Genomic DNA, 27,072 nt, shown 5'->3' with positions numbered 1-27,072 from the left:
TACTCATACCCACATTTCTACATTCCACCACCACCAGTGGGGGCAGCATCAGCCTCACTGCACACACATCCACACAAGGACACAGAGGCTTACACATACACATACACACATATGGAACTTCCTCAAGAAGATTCCTCTGAGCCGGACGCTGGTGGCTCATGCCTGTAATCCTAGTGACTCAAGAGTTCAAGCCCCCTACCGGAAAAAAAAAAAAAGAGTCCTCTGAGGATAACTCTTTTTTGTTGTTGTTATTGTTGTCGGTCGTGGGGCTTGACCTGTGGGCCTGGGTGCTTGTCCCTGCACTTTTCAGCTCAAGGCAAGCTTTCTACGCTTGAGCCAAAGCGCCATTTCCAGTTTTCTAGTGGTTTTTTGGAGATAAGAGTCTCAAGGACTTTCCTGCCCAGGCTGGCTTTGAACCGCAATCCTCAGATCTCAGCCGCTTGAGTAGCTAGGATTATAGACTTGAGCCACTGGCACCCGGCTCTGAGGATGACTTATCTGACAAAAGATGACATTCTCCAAAATATTCACAACTTGACAACAGAATAAACCTTTCTCTCATGGCTCAATACACAAACAGAAAACATTGGTTTGTTCCCTGAATATTAAATAATTATGACTGATATTTTGGGAATATAATAATATCTAACAATATTTAAAAAAAAGTCCTGGGGGCTGGGAATGTGGCCTAGTGGTAGAGTGCTTGCCTTGCATGCATGAAGCCATGGGTTTGATTCCTCAGTACCACATAAACAGAAAAAGCTAGAAGTGGAGCTGTGGCTCAAGTGGTAGAGTACTAGCCTTGAGCAAAAGAAGGTCAGGGACAGTGTCCAGGCTGAGTTCAAGTCCCAGGACTGACAAAAAAAAAAGAAGAAGAAAGAAGGAAGAAGGAGGAAGAAGAAGAAGAAGAAGAGGAGGAGGAGGAGGAGGAGGAGGAGCTGGGAAGTTGGCTTAGTGGTAGAATGCTTGCCTTGCATGCATGAGGCCCTGGGTTCGATTCCTCAGCACCACATAAGCAGAAAAAAAAAAGCCAGAAGTGGCGCTGTGGCTCAAGTTGTAGAATGCTAGCCTTGAGCTGAAGAGCTGAGGGACAACACCCAGGCCCAGACCCAGAGTTCAGGCCCCATGACTGAAGAAGAAGAAGAGGAGGAGGAGGAGGAGGAGGAGGAGAAAGATGAAGAAAAGGAGGAAGAAGAGGAAGTCTTTAAGCTGGGTGCTGGTGGCTCTGCCTGTCATTCTAGCTACTCAGGAGGCTAAGATCTGCAGATCATGGTTTGAAGCTAGCCCAGGCAAGAAAGTCCATGAGGCTCTTATGCCCAATAAACTACTCAGAAAAAGCCACAAGTGGCACTGTGGTTCAAGTGGTAGAATGCTTGCCTTGAGCACAAAGAAGCTCAGTGACAGCGCCCAGGTCCAGAGTTCAAGTTCTAGGACTGGAAAAAAAAAAGACTTTATAACTTAGAGAAATACACTAAAATGTTTACAGAAGATATGACCTGATATCTGAGATGTGGCTTGAAATAAGCCAGTAGAACTGGGCACCAGTGGATCACACCTGTCATCCTAGCTACTCAGGAGGCTGAGATCTGAGGATCGCGGTTCAAAGCCAGCCTGGGCAGGAGAGACCGTGAGACTCTTATCTGTAATGAACTCCTGAGAAGAAAGCCAGAAGTGGTGTTGTGACTCAAGTGGTAGAACACTAGCCTTGAGCACAAAGAGGCTAAGGGATAGTGCCTAGGCCCTGAGTTCAAGTCCCAGGGCCGGCAATAATAATAACAATAATATAAACCAGTGAGGGAGAGTGAATGGGTGTGACAGGAAAGAATATGAGCCAAACAGCAGCAGTCACAGGTTACTATGAAGCATTCACCACTCACATCCAGTGTAGAGGGTTAAAGCCTGTGTCAGACTACATGTAAAGGAGAAGAAAGCCATGCTACAGCTGAAGGGAAAACTCATTCTCCTGCAAAAGCCTAATACTAGACATTGTTTTGCTTGGAAGCAGTAAGGACTGTGAACACACAGAAAAGACACCCTGAGAAAGTGAACATCTACAGTCCTGCCATGATGAAGTCATGGCCCAGAACTCCCACCTGTACCTGATCAGTAAGAAGATGAGCTGGCATAGTCTGGGAGTGCGGAAAGTGCTGCTCTTCCATAACTGACCCCTGAAATATCTTAGGTAAGCTACTACTCAAACTCCAATACACATATCAGCCACTCACACTGCTCCACTGTTAAGCAATCAAAATGCCGTCTCCACAGCCTGGTGACAGTTTCACAGTGACAGCTGAGGTTGTCATACATACAACATGATCCACACATTATTACCTGCTCAGTTTTCCTTGCAATGAGATTGCCAATGGTCTTGCTAAAAAAACTGGCAAGTAGAGGGTTGAGTGGCGGCTCTTGGTCCAAGAAGTCATATAGAAGGTTCATTAGGCTTTCATCCCCGCCCAGTCTGTCGCTGATCTGTGGCACATCACAAGTCAGAAGCTCACAGGCTGTGTTTGGGTATCTAAAAAGGCACAGTCCAAGTACTGGAGGTGAAATTAGACTTCTCCACTCTCAGGAAGCTGTTTAAGTAATCTGCCTCTTAGAAAGCAGAACCATGTGATAAAAACAAAGTGCTAAAAAGACCTCAGAGCAGAATGAAGGTGATGTTACTCTGTGACCAATGGCTACTTCTGACTACTGGAAACTCAAATGTCTTAATATTCTTTTTATGAGCTCCTTATACCCTATATTCTGATATCCTGCATTTTTCCAACTCTGCTTCTATTCTCTAATCTTTCTATACATGCTGACTTCTCCTCTCCCCAAGCCTTTATAGTCAATTCCTAGGTATTTCCTGTCAACCCACATCACCTCAGTGAAGCCAGGTCCTGATCATGTTTGTCTTCCCCTTTCAATCAGATCCCTGCCTTTCATATCCCCTCCTCACCATGTCCTTGTCTCTTCATATAAATAAACACCGACCCCAAATGTGCTAGTCTGGAGAAATATCATACCTGCAGTTTACCATATGGTATCAGCTGTGAGGTACTAAGCAAATAGTTTATTATTAAAAAATATTACTATGTGCCAGGTGCTGGTAACTCATGCCTGTAATCCTTGCCACTCAGGAGTTGGAAATCTTAAGTATCATAGTTCAAGGACAGCCTACACAGAAAAGTCTGTAAGACTTTATCTCCAAAGAATAATCAGCAAAAAACATGGCTGGAGGTGGTAGTGTCAGCAAGGGTAGCTGAGTAAGCAAGCCAAACAAGTGTAAAGACTGGTATCACACATACACACACACACAAAAAAAAAGAGTAATATGTGTGAATAATATACTTTTCATTTGATGAAAATTGACCACATGCAAAACAATCCTTAGCCTGTAACATGTAATAACATAGTAACATCACTGTGTTCCTTCTTTAGCATCTGGTAGACTTGGAATGGAGGAAATCCATTGCCACAGGACAGGCTTACTTGACAAAAGGCCCAGGATAAGCATCTCTGTCTAATTCTCAGACTGGAGTCCTTGAGGGCTCTGAGCAGCATTGGTAATAGGGCTGGTGTGCTGCCCCTCATTTGGGTCCATCTGGGAAAGCCTGGCAGTACACACAGGGTCCAGCAGACTAGAAACCAGTGGGAGCATTCTGGGTGGCTGTTTTAGACAAGACTGTATTCACCTATGCAAGGTCAATTCCCTGACTCTACCTAGGTTCTCTTACCTAACTATGGAGGGAAGGGTCCTGCCACCGTAGGCTTCTATGAAGACATGGAGCTATTCTGAAAACAGCAGAGTAGTGTCTGGCAGCAGATGCAGCTGCTTGGAGTCAGTGGCTATGTCCTTTCCTCACAAACATATGGCCAGTGGCTAAATCAAGGTAGTCACTTGGGTTAGCCTGAGTGGAACCTAGTTTTGACTCTGGAGGGAACAGAGTTGGTCAAGCATGGTGACCATCCAGGTATAGGAGGAAAAGAAATAGACAGGTTTCAACTGGCCATAGAGTGGGTGTTCTTCCTCAGCACTCACAAGAGGAGGAGTCCTTTAGAGCTGCAGGGAGGCTGACAGTCACTGAAGCCCAACATCAAGGAGCTAAACAAGTAGGCCTGGGAATGAGAAAGAACTATACTCAGTGTTCAGGGCCCCTCAGGCTATAGAGGATAGGGAACCTGAGGACAGGGTCCCAAGGTCCAGGCTACCCTTCACTGGGAATCTCTCTGGCCATCAGTTTCCTCTTCTGTGAAATGAGGTAGCCAGGACCCATCTTATGGGATTAAACAGGTGTTCAGCACAGCCGATGACACCCAGCCGGGGACCCAACAGAACAAGGTATGAGGACCAGGTTGGCAGCACTGCAGGCCATAATGAGGCTCCTCTACCAGATCTCTAAAGAACAGGACATAATGTTCCAGGGGCCAGGAAGCAAAAAACAAGGACAGATCACTCCTCGAAATGCATTCAGAGCCCAGGGGACAAACTGATCTCGTCCACACCAGGAGCCAAGGGTGCTAGAAAACTCAGTTTCTCAGGTTAGGAGTTAGGTAGAAGAACTAAGATTTTCACACTTTTTTGCTTATATTTTATAATCAGCTATCAATAGGTCCTGCTCTACTAGTGTAAGAGGGGGAAACTGGGAGAAATCGAAGGAAGGGGTCACATTATTCAAAGAAGAACTATATGCCTTACCTGAAGTGTGAAATAGTAACCCCTCTGTACATGTTAATAGCAACAATTATATTTAAAAATTTTATACAATAAATAGGAAATAGCTAGGCACTAGTGTTTCACACCTATAATCCCAGCTGCTGAGAAGGGGAAGATCTAGAGGAGTGAGGTTCAAAGGCAGCCCAGGCAGGAAAGTCTGCAAGTTTCCATCCCAATTTGCCAGCAAAAAGCCAACTGACAGACACAGAACTAGGGACAGAGAGGGAAGAGCACAAAAATGAGAAAACATTAAAAATCCTAACCATTGCTGAGGTAATACAATAGGCTAAGTGCACACAGAATAAGAATTAAGTTTTGCTAACATATCCGGGAGCCAGGAGAGATGGTATAGGCCTATAGTCCCAGAATCTGTAGACTAAAACAAAGAGTTCAAGACTTGTCTAGGCAACACAGCAAGACCCCATCTGAGGGGGGAAAAAAATCTGAGAATAAGAAAGTTCAGCAGGATTTGAACTCAGGGCTTTACACTCTTGCTTGGCTTTCTTGCTCACAGCTAGCACTCTATCATTTGAGCCAGGCCTCCAGTCCAACAGTTTGCTATTTAAGAGTCTTTTTTTTTTTTGTCGGTCATGGGGCCTGGACATGGTCCCTCAGCTCTTCAGCTCAAGACTAGCCTCTACCACTTGAGCCACAGTGCCACTTCCAGCTTTTTCTGCTTATGTGGTGCTGAAGAATCGAACCCAGAGGCTCATATGTGCAAGGCAAACACTCTACCACTGAGCCATCTTCCCAGCCCCATAATTTAAGAGTCTTATCGACTTTTCTGCCTGGGCTGGCCTTGAATCATGGTCCTCCAAGTCTTCTAAGTAGCTAGGATTATAAGCAGGAGTCATTGTCACCCAGCTGAAAGACAAGTAGTAAAAATTAAAAACATGAAAGAGGAAAGGCCAACAGTGAGCTAAAAAAGCTTTTTAAAAAATGGCTGGAATAGGAGTGCTGGAGCTTGTGATCCCCAAGTTTGGGAAGGCAAGGCAGGAAGATTGCAAGCTTGAGGCCAGACTGGGTTTACATATACACATACACATACACACACGGACGCACACACACACACACACACACACACACACAGTTAAAATGTGATACTAGAAACATCATATGTCAGCTGGGCATCAGTGGCTTACACCTGTAATCCTACCTATTCAAGGTTCAAAGCCATCCAAAGCAGAAAGAAAGAATAGAGGGATAACCATAGGGAAGAAGAAATAAGAAATTTTTCTGAGGTAAGGTCCATGAATTTACAGAACAGATCCATGGAATGGCTAACACAATAAATGAAACAAAAAAAGATATCTGATGTTGACCTTGGTAAGAATATATAGGTATTCATACCCAACTCTGTTATTGGTTATTGATGTTGTCTTCTCTACTTTGACCTGCTTGCTGACTTACATCAGGTTCATCAGAGCCACATGACTTTGTTTATTTAATAGCTTTGTTTCCTCATGGCTTTGTTTATTCTACAGGTTTGAACTTATCTATCTCTCAAGCTCTAACTCTTCAACTCTGCCCATTCACTAACAATGTCCTAGGACCCCTCTCCTGACCCAGAAGACCCAGCTGTACCACAGCTATCATTTTGCTCTAATTTGTCACCAAACTGGGGGACATTTGAGAGAAGGATGAAAGCCGGGTGCCGGTGGTTCACGCCTGTAATCCTAGCTACTCAGGAGGCTGAGATCTGAGGGTCATGGTTCAAAGCCAGCCCAGGCAAGAAAGTCCATGAAACTCTTATCTCCAATAAACCCAGAAAACCAGAAGTGGTGCTGTAGTTCAAGTGGTAGAGCTCTAGCCTTGAGCTGAAGAGCTGAGGGACAGTGCTCAGGCCCAGAGTTCAAGCCCCACGACCAACAAAAAAAAGGGAGAGAGAGAGAGAAGGATGAGGGCTATGAAAAATGATGCTGATTGACATCATGACAGCCTCCTTCTATCATTGTTTTATCTCTAAGCTCTTGGCTCCTCTGCAGGCAAGTCCCTGCTCTTCCTTTAACTCTTCCCCCATCAGAAATACCTGGCTGACTACTCCGTGACAGCTTGCCACAGGCCATCCCATCACCCAGGCCTGCTCTGTTGTCCTCCAAAGGACAACAATCAGCAGAGATTTTCTGTGAAAGGCCAAATAGCAAATTTTTGTCAGTCTTTTTTTTCAACTGGACTCTATTATATTATGTCTGAGTGTGGCATCCAACAGTAGTCTACTGGCTGATACCAAAAAAGTAAATTTCTAGCTGGGAGCCTGTAATCTTAGCTACTCTGGAGGTTGAGATCTGAGGATCAGATCAAGGTCCAAAGCAATACCTAACAGGAATGTCCATGAGACCCTTATCTCCAAATTAACCACCAAAAAAAAGCAGAAAGTGGAGCTATAGCTCAAGTGGTAGAGTGCAAAAAAGCTCAGGGACTCAGGACTTAGAACTAGCACACACACATAAAAAAGGTAAATTTCTGACCAGGCACAGTGGTTCACACATACTTGGGAGACAGAGATTAGAAAGGTTGAAATTCAAGGCCAAAGTGGACAAACAATTATTGAGACATCACCTTAATCAATAAGCCAGGCATGGTTATTTATACCTATTATTCTAGCTATACTAGAGGCCATTGGTAGGAGAGTTGTGGTCTAAAGCCAGCCTTAGGCAAAAACATAAGCCCTTACCTGAAAAACAACTAAAGCTACGAAAGGACTGGGGTGTAGTCTAAATGGCAGAACACCTGCCTAGCTGGAGGCCTTGACTTCAAACTCCCATTCTACCAAAAAAAAAGTAAAATTTATATAATGAACATTTGGAACAAAGTGTTCTTCCTTTTTATTTTTTTTCAACCATGTAAAAGTAAAACATAGGAAGCACAGAACACACCTGTAATTCCAACACGTGAGAGGCTGAGGCAGGGGAAGCATGAGTTTAAGGCCAGCCTAGATTCTAAGTAATAAGACCTTGTCTCAAGAAAGAAAAAGCAGGGTCATACTTCGCTGACCCTGTTCTAAGACTTCAGCACAGTACACACATACTTCACACTTCCTCATGAGTCCCTAGAACTCCTATCTGTTACTTCACTTGTCCCAGCTATCCCTGGGACACAGAATGCAACACAGCCTCATTATAGAGCCCCCAGGTGGGACTGCCCTTTCCTTTTGCCTCCCAAGGCATTGTCTTGGTTCAACATTCTCTTTACTTTAATGCTCCATTGAGCCTTCTCTTTCTGTCATCTCCTAACACGCTGGCCAAATGCTGAATGCAACATTTTAGGAAAAACTTTGAGAAGGGTCAGTACCACTAATGATGATGCCATACTTTCTCCAAGTTGAATACCTCTAAGTGAAGCGTTTCCCAGGACTCAGGAGTTAGACACTGCATATCTTTCCTGCCTAGCTCTTCTTCCAAGCCTTAAACCAACTTTACTGAGTGTGCAGCCTCACTTTGCAATCTCATGTGCCTTACAATTGCAGGAATAGTCTTTCAATATATTGTCACTCGACACATACCAACTTCATATAAACTCTCTTGTAACTCAGAATGAGAAGACATACCTAAGAGACTGTAAGCTCTAAATCTCATACAAAACAAATCCCACAATGGCTGCCGCACTTCTCAGGTTTAAGATCTGAATTGCCATCAGAAATCCCTGCCCTGGCTATCTCAAACACTGCCCATGGCCTCTCTGAGCCTTGTCCAGTGCTGGCCCCAGTCACAGCCTAGTACATACTTGAAGCGGACCTTCTCTTCCATGTCCAGGGGGGGGTCCTGTGTGATGAGGCTCACCAGCTCTTCCATACACTGCTGCCTGCACAGGAAGTCCAGCAGCTTCTGATTCTGAGCCTTACATTCCTGTAGAATATCATCTTCGTCCATTAACTCTTGCAATGTCACATGTTCTTTGTCCAGCAGCTTGTCAACATGGGACGTAGTATTCAAGTCAAACTTCCAGAACATGGTGATGGCCACAGAGCTGTAAGAAAGTATCAGAATCACTCACTCACCCTTATCTGCATATCCACCCTCAACCATACTACATCTAAATCCAAGAAGCTCATCCCTATGATAATCACACTGAATTTCTGGGTCTTAGGTGGGGTCTTAGGTGCTCTTCCTCCCCCTATGCCACCCCTAATCCTGGGGCTTGAACTCTGGGCCTAGGCACTGTCCTTGAGATGCTTTTGCTCAAGTGTAACATCCTACCACTTGAGCCACAGCACCACTTCCAGCTGTTTTTAGTTTATTAGAGATAAGAGTGTCATGGACTTTCCTGCCTAAGCTTACTTCAAACCATGATCCTCAGATCTCAGCCTCCTGTGAGCCACCAGCACTACAGTAATTGCTCTTATAAGACTTCTTTAGCCAGGCGCTGGTGGCTCATATCTGTAATTCTAGCTACTCAGGAGGCTGAGATCTGAGGATCATAGTTCAAAGCCAGCTGGACAGGAAAGTCTGTGAGACTCTTATCTCCAATAAAAACCACTGGAAAACTGGAAGTGGCACTGTGGCTGAAGTGGTAGAGCTCAGGAACAACGCCCAAGCTCAGAGTTCAAGCCCCATGACTGACAAAAAGAAAAAAAAAAAGGTAAGACTCATTTCCCCAGCTGCATGACCCATCTCTCCAAGTTTTTACTGACCAACCCACCTTCTTGACCTCTTCCCTGCCCCTCCTACAGTGCTAGCATGCCTCTGGGGGCCCTCAGCGGCTTCTTGGCTCCACGAAGCCCATATGTACTGCTGTTTCCCACACGTGCTGATGTCAACAAATGAGATAAGCCTCCATCTTGAGAAAGAGAAAATCTCACAACACAAACCTACCTCCTGAATAAGCACAAGAAATATTTTCCTTGAAGTCTCTTAATCAAACTCAGAAAAGCACATTTTGCTTGACCCCGCCCTCTTCTACCACTAGCTACCACCTAGACCCTCAATTTGCTGTCCCCTTACTGAATAACCCTCAGAATTACCCTGAAGCTGCCCCTCCCTCACATACAAACCAACTGGGTACAACACCCTGCTCAGAAACCTAAGGCTTACCACAGACCAAGCCTTTCCTCTGTCTCTTCAACCCCTCTCCTACCTCTTGCTGCCCACATGTACTAATTTGGGCCACCCCAGTGAGGCACCCTGCCAGTCTGCAAAGCAGTGTAGGAAAGCAAGATTTACTAATCTAATGCAAACAGAAGGCAGGAAGCTTACGTATTTAATAAAGCTAAAAATTCATTTTTGAATGATGAATCTTTTTTCTTTTTTTTTTTGGGTCCGGTCATGGGGCCTGAACTCTGGGCTTGGGTGCTGTCCCTTAGCTCTTCGGCTCAAGGTTAGTGCTCTAGCACTTGAGCCACAGCACCCACTTCCGGCTTTTTCTTTTTGCTTATGTGGTGCTGAGGAATCGAACGCAGGGCTTCATGTATGCAAGGCAAGCACTCAACCACTGAGCCACCTGATGAATCTTTTCAATGTTATATGAGGTTATTTTATAAAAGTATAGTAATAACAGGCAGGATGTATCCTACCTAACATTTTCACTTAAAGAAACAAAAGACTGGGCTGGGAAGTTGGTTCAGTGGTAGAGCCTGAGACCCTGGGTTCGATTCCTCAGCACCACATAAGCAAAAAGAAAAAAGCCAGAAGTGGTGCTGTGGCTCAAGTGGTAGAGTGCTAGCCTTGAGCTGAAGAGCTGAGGGACAACGCCCAGGCCCCACGACCGGACCCCAAAAAAAAGAAACAAAAGACTGACTTCGGTATACATACATAGTTTTGACAGGGCATGGTGGCTCTTGCTTGAAATCCTAACTACTTTGGAGGCAGCTATAACAAGGATCTTGGTGGGCTGGAAGGTGGCTCAGGGGCAGAGTGCTTGCCTTGCATGCATGAGGCCCTGGGTTCGATTCCTCAGCACTACATAAGCAGAAAAAGCTGGAAGTGGAGCTGTGGCTCAAGTGGTAGAGCACTAGCCTTGAGCTGAAGAGCTGAGGGATAGCGTCCGGGCCCACAGTTCAGGCCCCAGGTCCAGCAAAAAAAAAAAAAAGGATCATGGTTTGAGGCCAGCCTAGACAAAATAGTTATTCCAGGCCTATCTCCGTAAACTAGTTGTGATGGTGTATGTCTGTGATCCCAGCTATACAAGAGGCATAGGTAGAAGGCCTGCAGTCTGAGGCTGGACAAGAACAGGAGACTTTACCTGAAAAAGGACTAAAGCACAAAAAGGTAGGGGCATAGCTCAAGTGAAGAGCTCCTCCTGCCTAGCAAATGGAAGATCGTGAGTTCAAAGCCTAGTACTAAAAAATCCAAAACAAGCAAACCACAAAAAACTTCAGTTTTATCTGTTTGTGAAGGCTGTTATGTTCAAGGAGCCCTGACACAGGAAGACGCCTGTGTCCAGCCTTAGCCCCATGACCTCTGACACAGACATCTTTCTGATCTCTGAAACTAGCATCTTCATTACCTCTTATCTCAGCTTCAAAACTGACATTGACTCCAGACACCCACCATGCACCTAAGCAGCTTTCTACAACATATCTCCTGGACATGCTTCTGGAACCCAGCTTCACCATAGGACATAAGAGCAAGTGATATTTCCCCGCTTGTGCCCTGTGACCCTGCTCCCTGCCACCAGGCTGAGCTGCCCTTGTACCCCTAACGCTGGGGTGAGCACTGCTCACACACTTGAGACATGAAGAGCCTAAAGTAGAGCTGCTTTGATTTGCAGGACAAAAGAGTCCATATACTCACTGACTTTGCATTTTGTTTTCTTACTGGGCTATAAGACCTCCTTCATTCACTTAGGAAGGCTATGGATGGATATTTACAAGTGGTTGTAACAAACTGTAGCACCAACAATGGTTCTGAAAGTACTTTCAGGAGATGGCCACCTCCACATATGTGATAGATGCCCCCTTTTTTTAGGACCCAGTATGACTCAAATACTTGGACAACATATAGTCAGGTAAACAGAAAAACTCCACCTTGTCAAAGTGGTTTTGTTTGTTTGTTTGTTGTCCGAAATAAGAATTTATCCAAAGCAGTTCAAAGTGGCTTCTGTGCAGTCCTGAAGGCGGTTGAGAGGTTTTATTCACCAAATAGGACAGGTTTAGCCAGGCACCAGTGCTCATATCTGTAAACTTAACTATAGGGTAGGCTGAAATTGTTGAGATCTCAGTTTAAGACTAGCTGAAGCAGAAAAAGTTCATGATTCTCCGTCACAAGAAGCCTAACATAGATGGATATCACCCAGGTATACACCTGTGCTGTGGCTCAAGCGGTAGAGCACTCGCCTTGAGCTGAAGAGTGCAGGGACAGCGCCCAAGCCCAGAGTTCAAGCCCCATGACCGACCAAAAAAAAAAAACTGAACCAAAAATAATGAGCCATCAGCTATGAATGTGGCTTAGTAGTAAAGTACTTGCCTAGCATGCACGAAGCCCTGGGTTTGATTCCTCAGTACCACATAATAGAAAAAGCCACTGTGGCTCAAGTGGTAGTGCTAACCTTGAGCAAAAGAAGCTCCGGGGGCTGGAAAGGTGGTTCAGTGGTAGAGCACTTGCCTTGCATGCCTGAGGCAAAAAGAAAAAAGCCGGAAGTGGGTGCTATGGCTCAAGTGGTAGAGCGCTAGCTTTGAGCTGAAGAGCTGAGAGACAGTGCCCAGGCCCAGAGTTCAGGCCCCACAACCAGACCACCCCTCCAAAAAAAAAAAGAAGCTCCAGGACAATGCCCAGGCCCTGAGTTCAAGCCCCAGGACTAGCAATAATAATAATAATAAGCTTTTGGCAGTGGCTGGTGCCTATAATCCTAGATACTCTGGATTTTGACAGCTGGAAGACTGCAGTTAGAAGCCAGTCTAAGCAGAAATATGCAATGCTCCACCTCCAATTAACCAACAAAATGCCTGGCTGGAGGTGTGGCTTAAGTGTAGAGCACAAGCTGTGAGCAGAAAAAGCTGAGCAAGAGTGAGAGGCCCTGAGTTCAAACCCCAGTATTAGCATAAACAAACAAACAAACACATAAACAAGTAAAAATCAGAGATAAGGCATGGCTTAGGGGGAAGAATAATTGTCTAGCAAGCAGGAGAACCCAGTACCATGAAAAGAAGGGAGGCAGATTAATTCATTAATTACAAACATATACAAGGAAATAAAGAATAAAAATAGATGGAACAAAGAAAAAAAAAAGCAATAACTGTAACTCCTCTATCACTTTTTTCATACAGTAATCAAAAATTTGAAAACTAACCCAGCAAGACAACAGACAAGAAAACTTAGTCATATCAATAAATACATTACTGCAAACTGATGAATCATTTCAATTAAAGACAGAAATTGCCAGAGTAAATTTAAGAAACAAAAACAATTATATGAAATTTATATGTGCAGTAAGGCACTTATTAATTTTATTGTTCTTTTTTAAAGAACCAGACTTTTTCCTTCCTGTCCTTTTTCTTTTCCTTTATTTATTTTTTATTTTATTTATTTATTTATGCCAGTATTGGGGTTTGAACTCAGGGTCTGGGTATTGTCCCTGACCTTTTGCTCAAAGACAGTACTCTACCCTTGAGCCACAGCTCCATTTATACCTTTTTGGTAGTTGGAGGTAAGAGTCTCATGAATTTTCCTTCCTGGGCTGGAAAACAACAATCCTCAAATCTCAGCCTCCTCAGTTGTTAGGATTATAGGTGTAGGCCACTGGCACCCAGCTTATTTGACCATTTTCTTTTTTTCTTTCTGTTTTTCTTTTCTTTTCTTTATTTTTTATTTTTTGCCAATCATGGGGCCTGAACTCTGGGCCTGGGCACTGTCCCTCAGCTCTTCAGCTCAAGGCTAGTGCTCTACCACTTAAGCTACAGTGCCACTTCTGGCTTTTTCTGCTTATGTGGTGCTGAGGAATCGATCCCAGGGCCTCATGCATGCAAGGCATGCCTCTACCACTGAGCCACCTTCCCAGCGCTTTTTTTCCCCTTTTCTTTTTGCCAGTCCTGGGGCTTGAACTCAGGGCCTGGGCACTGTCCCTGAGCTTCTTTTGCTCAAGGCTAGCACTCTACCACTTGTGCCACAGCATCACTTCCAGCTTTTTTTCTGTTTATGTGGTTCTGAGGAATTGAGCCCATGGCTTCATGCATGCAAGGCAAGCACTCTACCACTAAACCACATTCACAGCCTTATTCGTCGTTTTTTCTTTTCTTTTCTTTCCTTGTCCATTATGAGGCCTGAACTCTGGGCCTGGGTGCTGTCCCTCAGTTCTTCAGCTCAAAGCTAGCGCTCTACCACTTGAGCCACAGCGTCACTTCCATCCAGCTTTTTCTGCTTATGTGGTGTGAGGAATTGAACCCAGGGCCTCATGCATGCAAGGCAAGCACTCTACCACTGAGTCACCTTCCCAGCCCTCCATTTTCTTTTTTCTTTTTGCCAGTCCTGGGGCTTGAACTCAGGACCTGGGTGCTGTCCCTGAGCTTCTTTTGCTCAAGGCTAACACTCTACCACTTGAGCCACAGTGCCACTTCTGGCTTTCTCTGTGTGTACTGAGAAATCAAACCCAGGGCTTCATGCATGCTAGGCAAACACTCTACCACTAAGCTACCTTCCCAGCATCTACCATTTCTTTCTTTTCTTTTTTTCCTTCCTTTCTCTTTCATTTTTCTTTCCCTCCCTCCCTCCCTCCCTCCCTTCCTTCCTTCCTTCCTTCCTTCCTCCCTCCTTTCCCTCCCTCCCTTCCCTTCTACCTTCCTTCCTTTCTGGGACTTGAATTCTGGGCCTGGGCACTGTCCCTGAGCTCTTCAGCTTAAGGCCAGTGCTCTACCACCTGAGGCATAGAGACACTTCTGGTTTTCTGGTGTTTAATTGGAGATGAGTCTCACAGACTTTCCTGCCCATGCTGGCTTTGAACCGTGATCCTGAGATCTCAGCCTCCTGAGTAGCTGAGATTACAGGCGTGAGACACCAGCACCTGGCTTTTGTCCATTTTCTATTACACATTTTTCCTTGTCTTTATAATCTCCTCCCTACTGAATACTTGAGTTCTACTTTGTTCTTTTTTAAACTTCAATAGAGACTTAGATTATTATCTTTAGACCTTTCTTCTCTTAAATTATAACTACTTAAAGCTGCAAACTTTCCTTTGAGCACTGATCTAGCTACATTCCACATATTTTGGCATAGTTTCTTTCTTTCTTCTTTCTTTCTTTCTTTTTCTTTCCTGGTCCTGGGACTTGAACTGTGGGCCTGGAGCTATTTTGGCTCAAGGATAGCACTCTACCACTTGAGCCACAGTGCCACTTCTGGCTTTTTGGTTATTAATTAAGAGATAAAAGAGACTCAGACTTCCTGCCTGAGCTAGCTTTGAACCTCAATCCTCAGATCTCAGCCTATTGAATAGCTAGGATAATAGTTGTGGGTGGTCACCAGCACCTAGCATGTTTTCATTTTCACTAAATTCAGAATATTCCTAATTTTTCTTGTGATTTCTTCTGACTTTTAAATGAGTCAGAAGTACAACGGTGCAGAGAAAGAGGAAGCCTACTGCATTGCTGGTGGGAATGTATACTAATACAACCACTTTGGAAAGCAGTCTGGAGGTACCTCAGAAAGCTAAATATAGACCTCCCCTATGACCCAGCCATACCACTCCTAGGCCTCTACCCTGAGCAACAGGAACCAGGATACAAGGACACATGCGCCTCCATGTTCATTGCAGCACTGTTCACAATAGCCAAGATATGGCACATGGTCACCCTGATATGTGGATGTTAAATCCAAAATGCAAAGAGATACAACAAAGTAAACAGGACTCAAGAAACAAAGGACCTCCACTCAATTTGTCATATTATTACTAAATGACTCCATCTTCTTGGCCACATATATGGAATATATATGTGTACATCTGAGGGAAGTTAGGAGGAGGACACAGAATCAGAGGGAAACAGGGGAAAATATACAACAGAGGGGCCCATCAGCTTCACTGGACATCGATGAAAATGAACTAAGCAACTCAAGGGCAGCGATGGGAGGGAGGGAATGAGAGGGAAAGAGGGAACAGCTGACACTAAGCAAAAGGAAAGAAATGTACATACCACCCAATGTGGAAGACATAGTTATATTGTCAGAGCTCATAGAATTCACAAACTTTATAGATCAAGATAATGACAATTTGCCTTGTGAAGGTTAAAACATGTTTGTGACTTTAAGTATTACTATCTCACAATACTGTGAAATCTGTGAAATTTATATAATCATAATCTCAATAAAAATTATTTTTAAAAAGAAGTACAATTGGATGCATGAAAACAAAACAATAAAAAACTAATGAAGCCAGGTGCTGGTGGCTCACATCTGAATCCTTGATACTCAGAAGGCTGAGTTCTGAAGACCAGAGGTCTAGGATTGGAGCCAGCCCAGGCAGGAAAGTCCTTATCCCCAATTAATCATCAAAAGCTGGAAATAGCCGTGTGCCAATAGCTCACACCTGTAATCCTAACTACTCCAAAGGCTGAGATCTGCCTGGCGCCGATGGCTCACACCTGTAATCCTAGCTACTTAGGAGGCTGAGATCTGAGGATCACGGTTCAAAGCCAGCCAGGGCAGGAAAGTCTGTGAAACCACTGGAAAACCAGAAACCAATAAACCACTGGAAAACCAGAAATCAATAAACCACTGGAAAACCAGAAGTGGCGCTGTGGCTCAAGTGGTAGAGCACTCACCTTGAGCTAAAGAGCTCAGGGACAGCGCCCAAGCCCAGAGTTCAAGCCCCACAACTGACCAAAAAAAAAAAAAAAGATCTTTGTTTCAGGAACTATGTCATCGACACACCTTAGGCTGGAATGAAGCCTATCATTAATTCTTAGGTGAGTGGAGTACTCAAAAAAAAAAATCTGTCTTATGAATTTCTATGTCCTTAGTGTACCACCTAGGTTGGTTGAAAACCTAATTACAATGGTCTCTCTCATAAACCTTCAGTTTCCATCCTCTATTTTAAGTTCCTGTTACATCTCATCATGTTCACTTTCAGCCAATTTTTGGCTACTTTCTCCTGGTACAGAGTGTCATACAGGTCAGGAGCTTCTTGCCCTCTGTTCTCTGCTAACAGGAGAGCTGGGGCAGCTGGGCTCCCACCCAGGTCTTGGGATGGCACAGGGACTCCCGCAGAAGGGGAACACATCCTTTGAGATTGTAACCTTGGATCTCAGCTTCCTGAATAGCTAGGATTATAGGTGTGAGCCACCAGCGCCTGGTCATTATCATCAATTTAGAGGGTAGCTTCTTCACAAAGTATCTCCCCAGCTTTATATTCGGAAGGCTTATATACTTGGAGAATGAAAATACATTAAAAATACAAGGAAACCAGTAACAATTAGCACCGTAGCCCTACATATTTAATCAGGGTTATAAAGTAACTATTTAAAAGACCTTGAAATAGACACTCAAATGAATTTGACGGTTAAAATTCAGTTTCAATAGTCAGAAAAATTTTTGACAAAAATCTATAGAATTAATTTGGTAAGCCAGGAGCTGGTGACTCACGCCTGTAATCCTACCTACTCAGGAAGCTGAGATCTGGGGATCACGGTTCAAACTAGCACAAAATAACCAGAATTTCTAGATTAAAAGGGACTAAGAAATGATAACCAGATGCAGTTTGACCCTGAACTTAAAAAGACAAACACAGGTGCCGGGCGCTGGTGGCTCACGCCTGTAATCCTAGCTACTCAGGAGGCTGAGATCTGAGGATCATGGTTCAAAGCCAGCCCGGGCAGGAGAGACCGTGAGCTCCTATCTCCAATAAACCACCAGAAAACCGGAAGTGGCGCTGTAGCTCAAGTGGTAGAGCGCTCGCCTTGAGCTGAAGAGCTGAGGGACAGCGCCCAGGCCCAGAGTTCAAGCCCCACGACCGACAAAAAAAAAAAAAGACAAACACAGGTATAAAGCCTGTAACTGAGATACTGGAGAAATTAGAACATTGGTACATATTAGCAAAAAGTACTGTAAAATTGTGAAAACTGATATATTCAAACAGAAAAATGTTTTGGTTCTCAGGAGATGCATGCTAAACTAAATGTCCTAACCAGGATCTGGTGGCTCATGCCTGTAATCTTAGCTACTGAGGAGGCTGAGATCTGAGGATCATGGTTCAAAGCCAGCCCAGGCAGAAAGTCCTTGAGACTCTTATCTCCAATTAACCACTAGAAAACTGGAAGTGGTGCTGTGGCTCAAGGTGTAGAGTGTCTTGCCTTGAGCTGAAGAGCTCAGGGATAATGCCCAAGCCAGAGTTCAAGCCCCACGACCCACAAAAATAAAATAAAATATCCCGAAACCCCAGAACTTTTTGCCAACTGAAATAAGGCACTGCAGTGTAAAATGTAATGTCTACAGACAACCGTTAGATGGCTCAACAACAACAAAAAATGGGTGTATACATACATATGAGTAGAACGTATTTATATCTGTATTTATCTTTATATTTACTTAAATTTTCATATTAAATAAGTGATTCTAGAAAAAAAACACAACCAGGAAATCAAAACAAAAGCTATAAAGCTTATTTTGGGGACTAGGAAGGTGGCTCAGTGGTAGAGTGCTAGCCTTGCATGCATGAGGCCCTGGGTTTGATTCCTTAGTACCACATAAGCAGAAAAAGCCAGAAGTGGCACTGTGGCTCAAGTGGTAGAGCGCCAGCCTTGAGCTGAAGAGCTGAGGGACAGCACCCAGGCCCAGAGTTCAGGCCCCATGACTGGTAACAACAGCAACAAAAGACCATTTTGGAACTGGGCGTTGGTGGCTCACGTCTGTAATCCTAGCTACTCAGGAGGCTGAGATCTGAGGATCACAGTTCAAAGCCAGTCCAGGCAGGAAAGCCCATGAGACTTTTTTTTTTAAATAATTTTGAAATACATTTTATTTTATTTTTATTTTTTTGTTGTTGGTCATGGGGCCTGAACTCGGCCTGGGCACTGTCTCTCAGCTCTTCAGCGCAAGGCTAGCAGTCTACCACTTGAGCCATAGCACCAACTCTGGCTTTTTCTGCTTATGTGGTACTGAGGAATGGAACCCAAGGCCTCATGCATGCAAGGTAAGCACTCTACCACTGAGCCACCTTCCCAGCCCCCGTGAGACTCTGATCTCAAATAAACCACTAGAAAACCAGAAGTGGTGCTTTGGCTCAAGCGGTAGAGCACTCACCTTGAGCTGAAGAGCACAGGAACAGCGCCCAAGCCCACAGTTCAAGCACCATGACCGACCAAAAAAAAAAAGACTATTTTGGCAGGGATGTCTTTTATCTATAGCGACTGAAAGGTAGTGTTGACCATCAGCTCATTGGGGCAACAGTGAAAAGTTTTGCTGCGGCCCTGTCTTCCACTGTACCCTATATCACTGTACATCTCTTTAGTACAAACTTTAGAGTTTATTGCCTTAGTTATGAAATCCATTTGCCCTGTCAGTCCTTCATAAATATTTTGTTATTTGTTCAAACCATGCTTTTGTTATTTTGGCAGGGGAGGAGCTCATTCTTGTTGAGATCAGTATGTCCACATAAAATTAATAAAAATTGTTATACTTCTCTTTAAAAAAAAAAGAGTGTATATCTTTTTAGACAATGTCATCCCTTCCCTTACTCTCAGTTTTTCCCTCCCATCCCCACCCACAATAATATTTTAATTACAGCTATCTTAATCACACAAAAACTTTTTAGCAACTTTTTTTTTTGGGGGGGGTCCGGTCATGGGGCCTGAACTCTGGGCCTGGGTGCTGTCCCTAAGCTCTTCAGCTCAAGGCTAGTGCTCTACCACTTGAGGCACAGTGCTACTTCCGTTTTTTTTCTTTTTGCTTATGTGGTGCTGAGGAATGGAACCCAGGGACTCATGCATGCAAGGCAAGCACTCTACCATTGAACCACCTTCCCAGCCCCACACAAAAACTTTTTATAAGTTCTTTCCTTTACATACTTATCGAGAGCTACACCCGAGGGAGATTTAGAACTGTGTAGACTAGCAGGGAGAGAGAGCCACCCAGTGGCAGACACTCCCTCCTCTTCCCGGGGACCCTGGGGACCTTGGGGAAGATCAAGATAGCACATGGAGCCTGTACCTCCTCTTCTTCCACAAGACCTTGAGAAAGCAGAGATTGCCCAGTAGAGTCCCTACACCCTTCTCTGGGAAAGTTGAGATAACAGCCCTGAGAAAGCAAAGACCTTGATGATTCTGGAGCAGACCAGGCAGGGGACAGGCCCTTCCTTGGGGTGAGGGGACATGTGACTCAATCAGATGACAGAGCAGCTGAGACTTGCCCAAAGAACTATAAAAGATGGACTCCACAAGCCTATAGGGGAGCTATTGATTTCTGGGCCTCATTTCTGGTTCTCTTACACTGAGAAACCTGTGCCATCCTTCTACTCTTCCTGTTCCCCTTTTCCTTCTTCCCTGGAAAACAGGTAGATGAGACTTCCTATGGTGTAAGGCAGTCCTCCTAGTTAGGAGTCCAAGTTGGGGGCTTATGACAACCCAGCAATAGCTAAAAGGCTTTTCCTCAGTTTCTCCTGGCATCTCACTCTTACTTTCAAATAAACTTTGCCTTTCTACTCTACCTTTCCTGACCCTAATTCTCTATCTGGTAGCACTCCTCTTCAGAGGAGTCTGTTATTTCCACTCTCAACTAGTTTAGCTCCTACAATTAAAAAAAACTCTCAACTTCTTCTGCCATCTTCTTGTGTCTTCTTCTTCAATCCCTTCTCAGATTGAGACAACAAACCTGAAGACTCTCTAGATAGTATCATTCATACATACTGCTACTTTCTTGAACCTTCTGGAGTTTGTCCTTTTTTTTTTTTTTTTGCCCAAGACCAGAACTCCAACTCCTTATTTGATGCTAGCTTTTGCTCATTGTCTGGTAGCTTGTGACCTGATCCACACCTCCCTGGAGTTTGTCTTATCATTTTGGAACATTTGCAGTTAGTGCAAATCTTACTCTTCAACAATCCTTTCTCATTTAAAAGTATTTTCTCAGGGCTGGGAAGGTGGCTCAGTGGTAGAGTGCTTGCCTTGCATGCCTGAGGCCCTCGGTTTGATTCCTTAGCACCACATAAGCAGAAAAAGCTGGAAGTGGCACTGTGGCTCAAGTGGTAGAGCGCTAGCCTTGAGCTGAAGAGCTGAAGGACAGCGCCCAGGCCCAGAGTTCAGGTCCCATGACCAACCAAAAAAAAACTTGACAAACTAAATTTAAGGCAAAGATTAACAATGAGGCAATGACAAATGTTCCACACAGGTAGGAAGACAAGGAAAGATCTAACCACCACAAACATACATACCTTAGAAGACTCTACTAGGTCTATAAAACAGCAATGGACAGAAATCCATAAAGAAAAACTGCCTTGGCTCTGGGCATTGATCCTAGAGAAGCAAAAACAAGTTCATACAACGATCTGAATGTTCACAGTAGGTTTATTTGTTTATAACAATTAAAACCTAGAAGTAAACCAGGTGTTGGTGGCTCACGCCTGTAATCCTAGCTACTCAGAAGGCCGAGATCTGAGGATCACAGTTCAAAGCCAGCCCGGGCAGGAAAGTCTATGAGACTCTTATCTCCAATAAACCACTAGAAAACTGGAAGTGGTGCTGTGGCGCAAGCGGTAGAGCGCTCGCCTTGAGCTGAAGAGTGCAGGGACAGCGCCCAGGCCCAGAATTCAAGCCCCACGACCTACAAAAAAAAAAAAACTGGAAGTGTTCCAGATGCCCTTCAACATGCAAATACTGATACAAAGCCATACACTAAGAAAAACTACCTGGTAATAAAAAGGAATTGGGAAGGTGGCTTAGTGGTAGAGTGCTTGCTTAGCATGTAGGAATCTCTGGGTTCAATTTCTCAGAACCACATAAACAGAAAAAGTCAGAAGGGGTTCTGTGGCTCAAGTGGTAGAGCACTAGCTTTGCACATAGAAAGGCTCAGGGAAGAGCTCAAGCACCAAGTTCAAGCCCCAGGACTGGCAAAAAAAATTAATAATTTAAAAAAGGAACTACTGGGGCTAGGAATATGGCTCAGTGGTAGAGTGCTTGCCTAGCATACATGAAGCCCTGGGTTCGATTCCTCAGCACCACATAAACAGAAAAAGCCCTTAGTGGCGGTGTCGCTCAAGTGGTAGAGTGCTAGTCTTGAGCAAAAAGAGCTCAAGGACAGTGCCCAGGCCCTGAATTGAAGCCTCAGGACTGGCAAAAAAAAAAAGGGGGGGGGGATGACAACTGATGCCTAGAACAACTGGATGAGTCTCTAGGGAATTATCATGGCACAAAAGGTTACATATTATAGGCTTCCATTTATAACATGTTTCTTCTTCCTTTTTCTTTCCTTTTAGGCTTAGAGGGGAGAAAAACAGTCTTACTATATTGCCCAGGCTGGTCTTGAACTCTTGGGCTCAAACAATCTTCTGGTCTTAGCCTCTCAAGTAAGTGAGACCACAGTTGTATACCAGTAGGCCCAGCTCATTATATATATACATATTTTTTTAATTTTTATTTTTTGTCAGTTGTGGGGCTTGAACTCTGGGCACCGTACTCAAGCTCTTCAACTCAAGGCTAATGTTCTACCACCTGAGCCACAGCACCACTTCCAGTTTTCTGGTAGTTAATTGGAGATAAGAGTCTCACAGACTTTGCTGCCCTAGCTGGCTTTGAACCACAATCCTCAGATCTCAGCCTCCTGAGTAGCTAGGATTACAGGAGTAAGCCACCAGCGCCCGGCCTCATTTATATTTTGAAATTATAAAATTAGAAATGGAAGGTTGGTTATTAGTCATGCCTGGAGACAAAGAGGAGAGTGAGTGGTAAGAGGGAAGTGAGCATGGTTACAAAACCTGATGAGAGGGCCAGGCACCGGTGACTCACGCCTGTAATTCTAGCTACTCAGGAGGCTGAGATCTGAGGATCACGGTTCAAAGCCAGCCCAGGCAGGAAAGACAGTGAGACTCTTATCTCCAATGAACCACCGGAAAACTGGAAGTGGTGCTGTGCGGCTCAAGTGGTAGGGCGTTTGCCTTGAACTGAAGAGCTCAGGGACAGCACCCAGGCCCAGCATTCAAGATCCACAACCAACAACAAAAAAAAAGTGATAAGGGATTCTCCTGGCTTTGGAACTGTTCAGTATTTTATCCAATTATGCAGCACTGAGCACACAAAAACAGAGAGAAAAAGAGACAGAGAGACAGAGAATGAAGAGAGAATAAGCTAGGGACGTCTGAATAAAGATGTGGCTCAAGTGGCACAGTGCTAGCCTTGAGCACAAAGAGGCTTAGGACAGCACTCACACCCTGAGATAAAGCTGTACAATCGACCAAAAAAAAAGAAAAAGTGAACTTTTTTTTTTTTTTTGGGGGGGTCCAGTCCTGGGCCTGCCTTCAGCTCAAGGCTAGCGCTCTACCACTTGAGCCACAGTGCCACTTCCGGCGTTTTTTTTCCTGCTTATGTGGTGCTGAGGAATCAAAAACAGGGCCTCATGCATACAAGGCAAGCACTCTGCCACTGAGCCACCTTCCCAGCCCCCAAAAAAGTGAATTTTTAGTTGTGATATTCTACTATAATTCTGCAAATTGTTTCTACTGTTCTTTCTTCCTACAACTTCAGTATTAAAAATGTAAATTTTAACTGGGCAAGGTGGCTCACACCTGTAATCCTAGCTACATGGAAAGTTGATATTGGAAGGCTGATTGGATTGAGGTTTGGGCAAACCTGGGCAGAAAAGTTCACTAGACCCCTTCTCAAAGAGTAGCTGGACACAGTGACATATTACTGTCATCCTAGGTACACAGAAAAATAGCAGGCTGCATCCGGATATACACCTTATCTCAAAAATAAGAGGGCTGCAGATATGCTTCAGAGGTAAGAGTTGCCTAGCAAGCACAGAGACCTGAATGCAAACCTAGTAATATTAACAGGAAAAAAAAAAGCACATGTTATTAACTATCTCAGGCTGTTAAAAAGATATGAAGAACATCCAAAAACAGAATACCAAAAAGTAGCTGGGTGCTGGTGGTTCATGCCTGTAATCCTAGCTACTCAGAAGGCTGAGATCTGAGGATCATGGTTCAAAGCCAGCCCAGGCAAGGACTCTTATCTCCAATAAGCCACTGGAAAACCAGAAGTGGCACTGTGGCTCAAGCAGTAGAGCGCTCACCTGGAGCTGAAGAACACAGGTACAGCGCCCAAACCCAGAATTCAAGCCTCACAACCCACCAAAAAAACAAAAGAAAACAGAATACCAAAAAGTTTTCACATCCCATGTAACATTTACAAGTACATACTAAATCAATAAAAGATGCCACAACAACTCCTAAGGATCATTGTCATGCCTGTAATCCTAGCTATTCAGGAGGCTGAGGATTGCAGTTCAAAGCCAGCCTGGGCAGGAAAAGTCCATGAGACTCTTTTTTTTTTTTTTGGTCGGTCATGGAGCTTGAAGTCAGGGCTTGAGTGCTGTCCCTGAGCTCTTCAGCTCAAGGCTAGTGCTCTACTAATTTTATCACAGTGCTGCTTCCAGACTGAGTTCAAGCCCCACAACCAACAACAAAAAATCATTGTCTTACAGAATGTTAGCCGGGCGCGGGTGGCTAACGCCTGCAATCCTAGCTACTCAGGAGGCTGAGATCTGAGGATCAAGGTTCAAAGCCAGCCCGGGCAGAAGAGACCGTGAGACTCCTATCTCCAATAAACCACCAGAAAACCGGAAGTGGCGCTGTAGCTCAAGTGGTAGAGCGCTCACCTTGAGCTGCAGAGCTGAGGGACAGCGCCCAGGTCCAGAGTTCAAGCCCCACGGCCGACCAAAAAAAAAACAAAACAAAACAGAATGTTATCTCCAAGAATAATAAAATATGGAAATTAAAACCTAAGGACAGCTTTTTAAAAAATCTTGTATGTTGACAAGCATTGCCTAATGTTCATATGGAAGTATAAGAGGTCCAGAATAGACAAAGCAACCTTGAAAAGAAGACTAAAAGTGGAGGACCCACATTTCCCCATACCAAACTTAACACAACGCTAGTCATCAACAGTGTGCTACTAGAATAAGAACAGATACATATATCAAACATGTAGGACTTAGAGTCAAAGGGAAAAACCACACACATAAATGACCAAGCAATTGCTTACAAGCCTAGGACTGTCCCACAGAAAAAGTAGTCTTTTCTACAGATTGTGTGCTGGGCAGCCACAGAGGGGCTTAGCCCTGACAACTGTCCTTCACAATGCCCTCAGGACTGTCAAGCACAGCTCAGTCCACATCCTTTATATGCTTACCTAGCAGCGAAATAAACCCGAACTTGTTTATTTAGTTTTTCAGAGTAGCAGAACTATGAGACAGAAAATAGATTTCAAACAGAAATATTGCTCATGTCATCCTGTAGTTCCAAGAAAGAGTTCTTCAAGCAGAACATTCTGTGGTAGACTGTTGCTAAGAGAATTAGAATCTAAACTTCACCATATTACCTGCCTAGGCAGTTTTTTTTCTTTTATTCATTTACTTAAGTTTTATTTCTTTGACTCTATTTTCTTTTTTTTTTTATTTTTTTTTTATTTTTTGTTGGTCCTGGGGTTTGAACTCTGGGCCTGGGCGCTGTCCCTCAGCTCTTCAGCTCAAGGCGAGCCCTCTACCACTTGAGCTACAGTGCCACTTCCGGTTTTCTAGTGGTTTATTGGAGATAGGAGTCTCACGGTCTTTCTTGCCCGGGCTGGCTTTGAACCTTGATCCTCAGATCTCAGCCTCCTGAGTAGCTAGGATTACAGGCATGAGCCACCAGCGCCCGGCTGTTTGACACTATTTTCTTCTTTTGGTGGTGGTAGGATTTGAATGCCGAGCATGCACTTGGTAAGCTTGTGCTTTACCATGTAAACTACACCCTCGGTGTCCCTCCTTTTCTTCCCTTTTTTCATTATTGTTGGTTGTGGGGCTTGAGCTCTGGGCCTGGGCACTGTCCTTGAGTTCTTTTGCTCCAGGCTAGTGCTCTACCTTTTGAGCCACAGCACCACTTCCAGTTTTCTAAAAGTTAATTGGAGATGAGTCTCACAAACTTTCCTGCCTGGGCTGACTTTGAATCAAAATCCTCAGATCTCGGGGGCTGGGATGGTAGCTCAGTGGTAGAGCGCATGCCTTGCATGCCAGAGGCCCTGGGTTCAATTCCTCAGCACCATATAAGCAAAAAGAAAAAAGCTGGAAGTGGCACTGTGGCTCAAGTGGTAGAGCGTTAGCCTTGAGCTGAAGAGCTGAGGGACAGCACCCAGGCCCAGAGTTCAAGCCCCATGACCGGACCCAAAAAAAAAAAAAATCCTCAGATCTCAGCCTCCTGTAGCTAAGATTACAGACATGAGCCACCAGTGCCAGGCCTAATTTTGTGTGTGTGTGTGTGTGATATATTCCCATCACTCTTAGTTATTTTTCTATAGGATGTGGGATAGTGAGTAGAAGGTAGATTAACATAAGACATAAAACTACATATTTTCTTATAAAAATGACCTTGCTGGGTGCTGGTGGCTCATGCCTTTAATCCTAGCTACTCAGGAGGCTGAGATCTGAGGATCGAAGTTCAAAGTCAGCCCAGGCAGGAAAGCCTGTGAGACTCTTATCACCAATAAACCACTCAGAAAACTGGAAGTAGCACTGTGGCTCAAGTGGTAGAGCACTAGCCCTGAGCTGAAGAGCTAAGGGACAGTGCCCAGACCCAGAGTTCAAGCCCCATGATCGACAAAAAACAAAAACACACAATTCTATAGTATAATTTACACTGTTTTATCATTGAAGAATTACTGTACTTATGGGCTTTTATTCATACTGATGAGACATCACTTGAAATCTAGTTGATGTTCCTTTTTAGCTACTTGTTTACCTCTAGCTTAATATTTCCTTCTCATCTTTAGTGACATTGGTGCTTTATAATTTCAATGTATGGATTTGGGCTTTTGTTAAACCCAAATCTATGGGTTTGTGTCTTATTAGTTTTAGTTTAATTTAGTTTTTCCACTACTGGAAAGAGTCTAGGACCTTGCACATGCTAGCCTAGCACTCTAATACTGAGCTACATCCTTAGCCCTTGTCTTACTAGTTTTTTAAGGGGGGCCAGACCTGGGGCCTGAACCCAGGGCCTGGGCATTGTCCCTGAGCTTTTGTGCTCAAGACTAGCACTCTCCCACTTGAGCCACAGCTATAATTCTGGGATTTTGGTGCTTAATTGGAGGGTCCCATGGACTATCCAGCCCAGGCTGGCTTCCAATCATAATCCTCAGAGCTCAGCTTCTTTTTTTTTTTTTTTTGGTGGGGGGGGAGGTCCGGTCATGGGGCTTGAACTCTGGGCATGGGTGCTGTCTCTCAGCTCTTCAGCTCAAGGCTAGCATTCTACCACTTGAGCCACAGCGCCACTTCTGG

The 27,072-nt window shown here is 44.4% G+C and overlaps 1 protein-coding gene across 4 annotated transcripts in view; it reads right to left on the bottom strand.

Annotated features, from left to right (window-relative positions):
• Ppp6r2 (protein phosphatase 6, regulatory subunit 2) overlaps positions 1-27,072 on the bottom strand; it is a 66,118-nt gene that overhangs the window by 26,857 nt on the left and 12,189 nt on the right. For 3 of the 4 annotated variants that reach the window (XM_013025772.1, XM_013025773.1, XM_013025775.1), the window contains exons 3-5: positions 20,981-21,062; positions 8,426-8,668; positions 2,332-2,518 (exon numbers count right to left, since the gene is read on the bottom strand). In XM_013025772.1, coding sequence (XP_012881226.1) covers positions 2,332-2,518; positions 8,426-8,652 — 414 coding nt within the window. In that variant the 5' untranslated portion in view covers positions 8,653-8,668; positions 20,981-21,062. Of the gene's footprint in view, positions 1-2,331; positions 2,519-8,425; positions 8,669-20,980; positions 21,063-27,072 lie in introns of those variants that run through there. The other variant, XM_013025774.1, reaches the window with a different exon arrangement.

This window comes from Dipodomys ordii, unplaced genomic scaffold (genome assembly GCF_000151885.1).
Source record: "Dipodomys ordii isolate 6190 unplaced genomic scaffold, Dord_2.0 Scaffold87, whole genome shotgun sequence".
NCBI classification, from domain to species: Eukaryota; Metazoa; Chordata; class Mammalia; order Rodentia; family Heteromyidae; genus Dipodomys; species Dipodomys ordii.
This window is presented reverse-complemented; position numbering and strand designations above follow the sequence as displayed.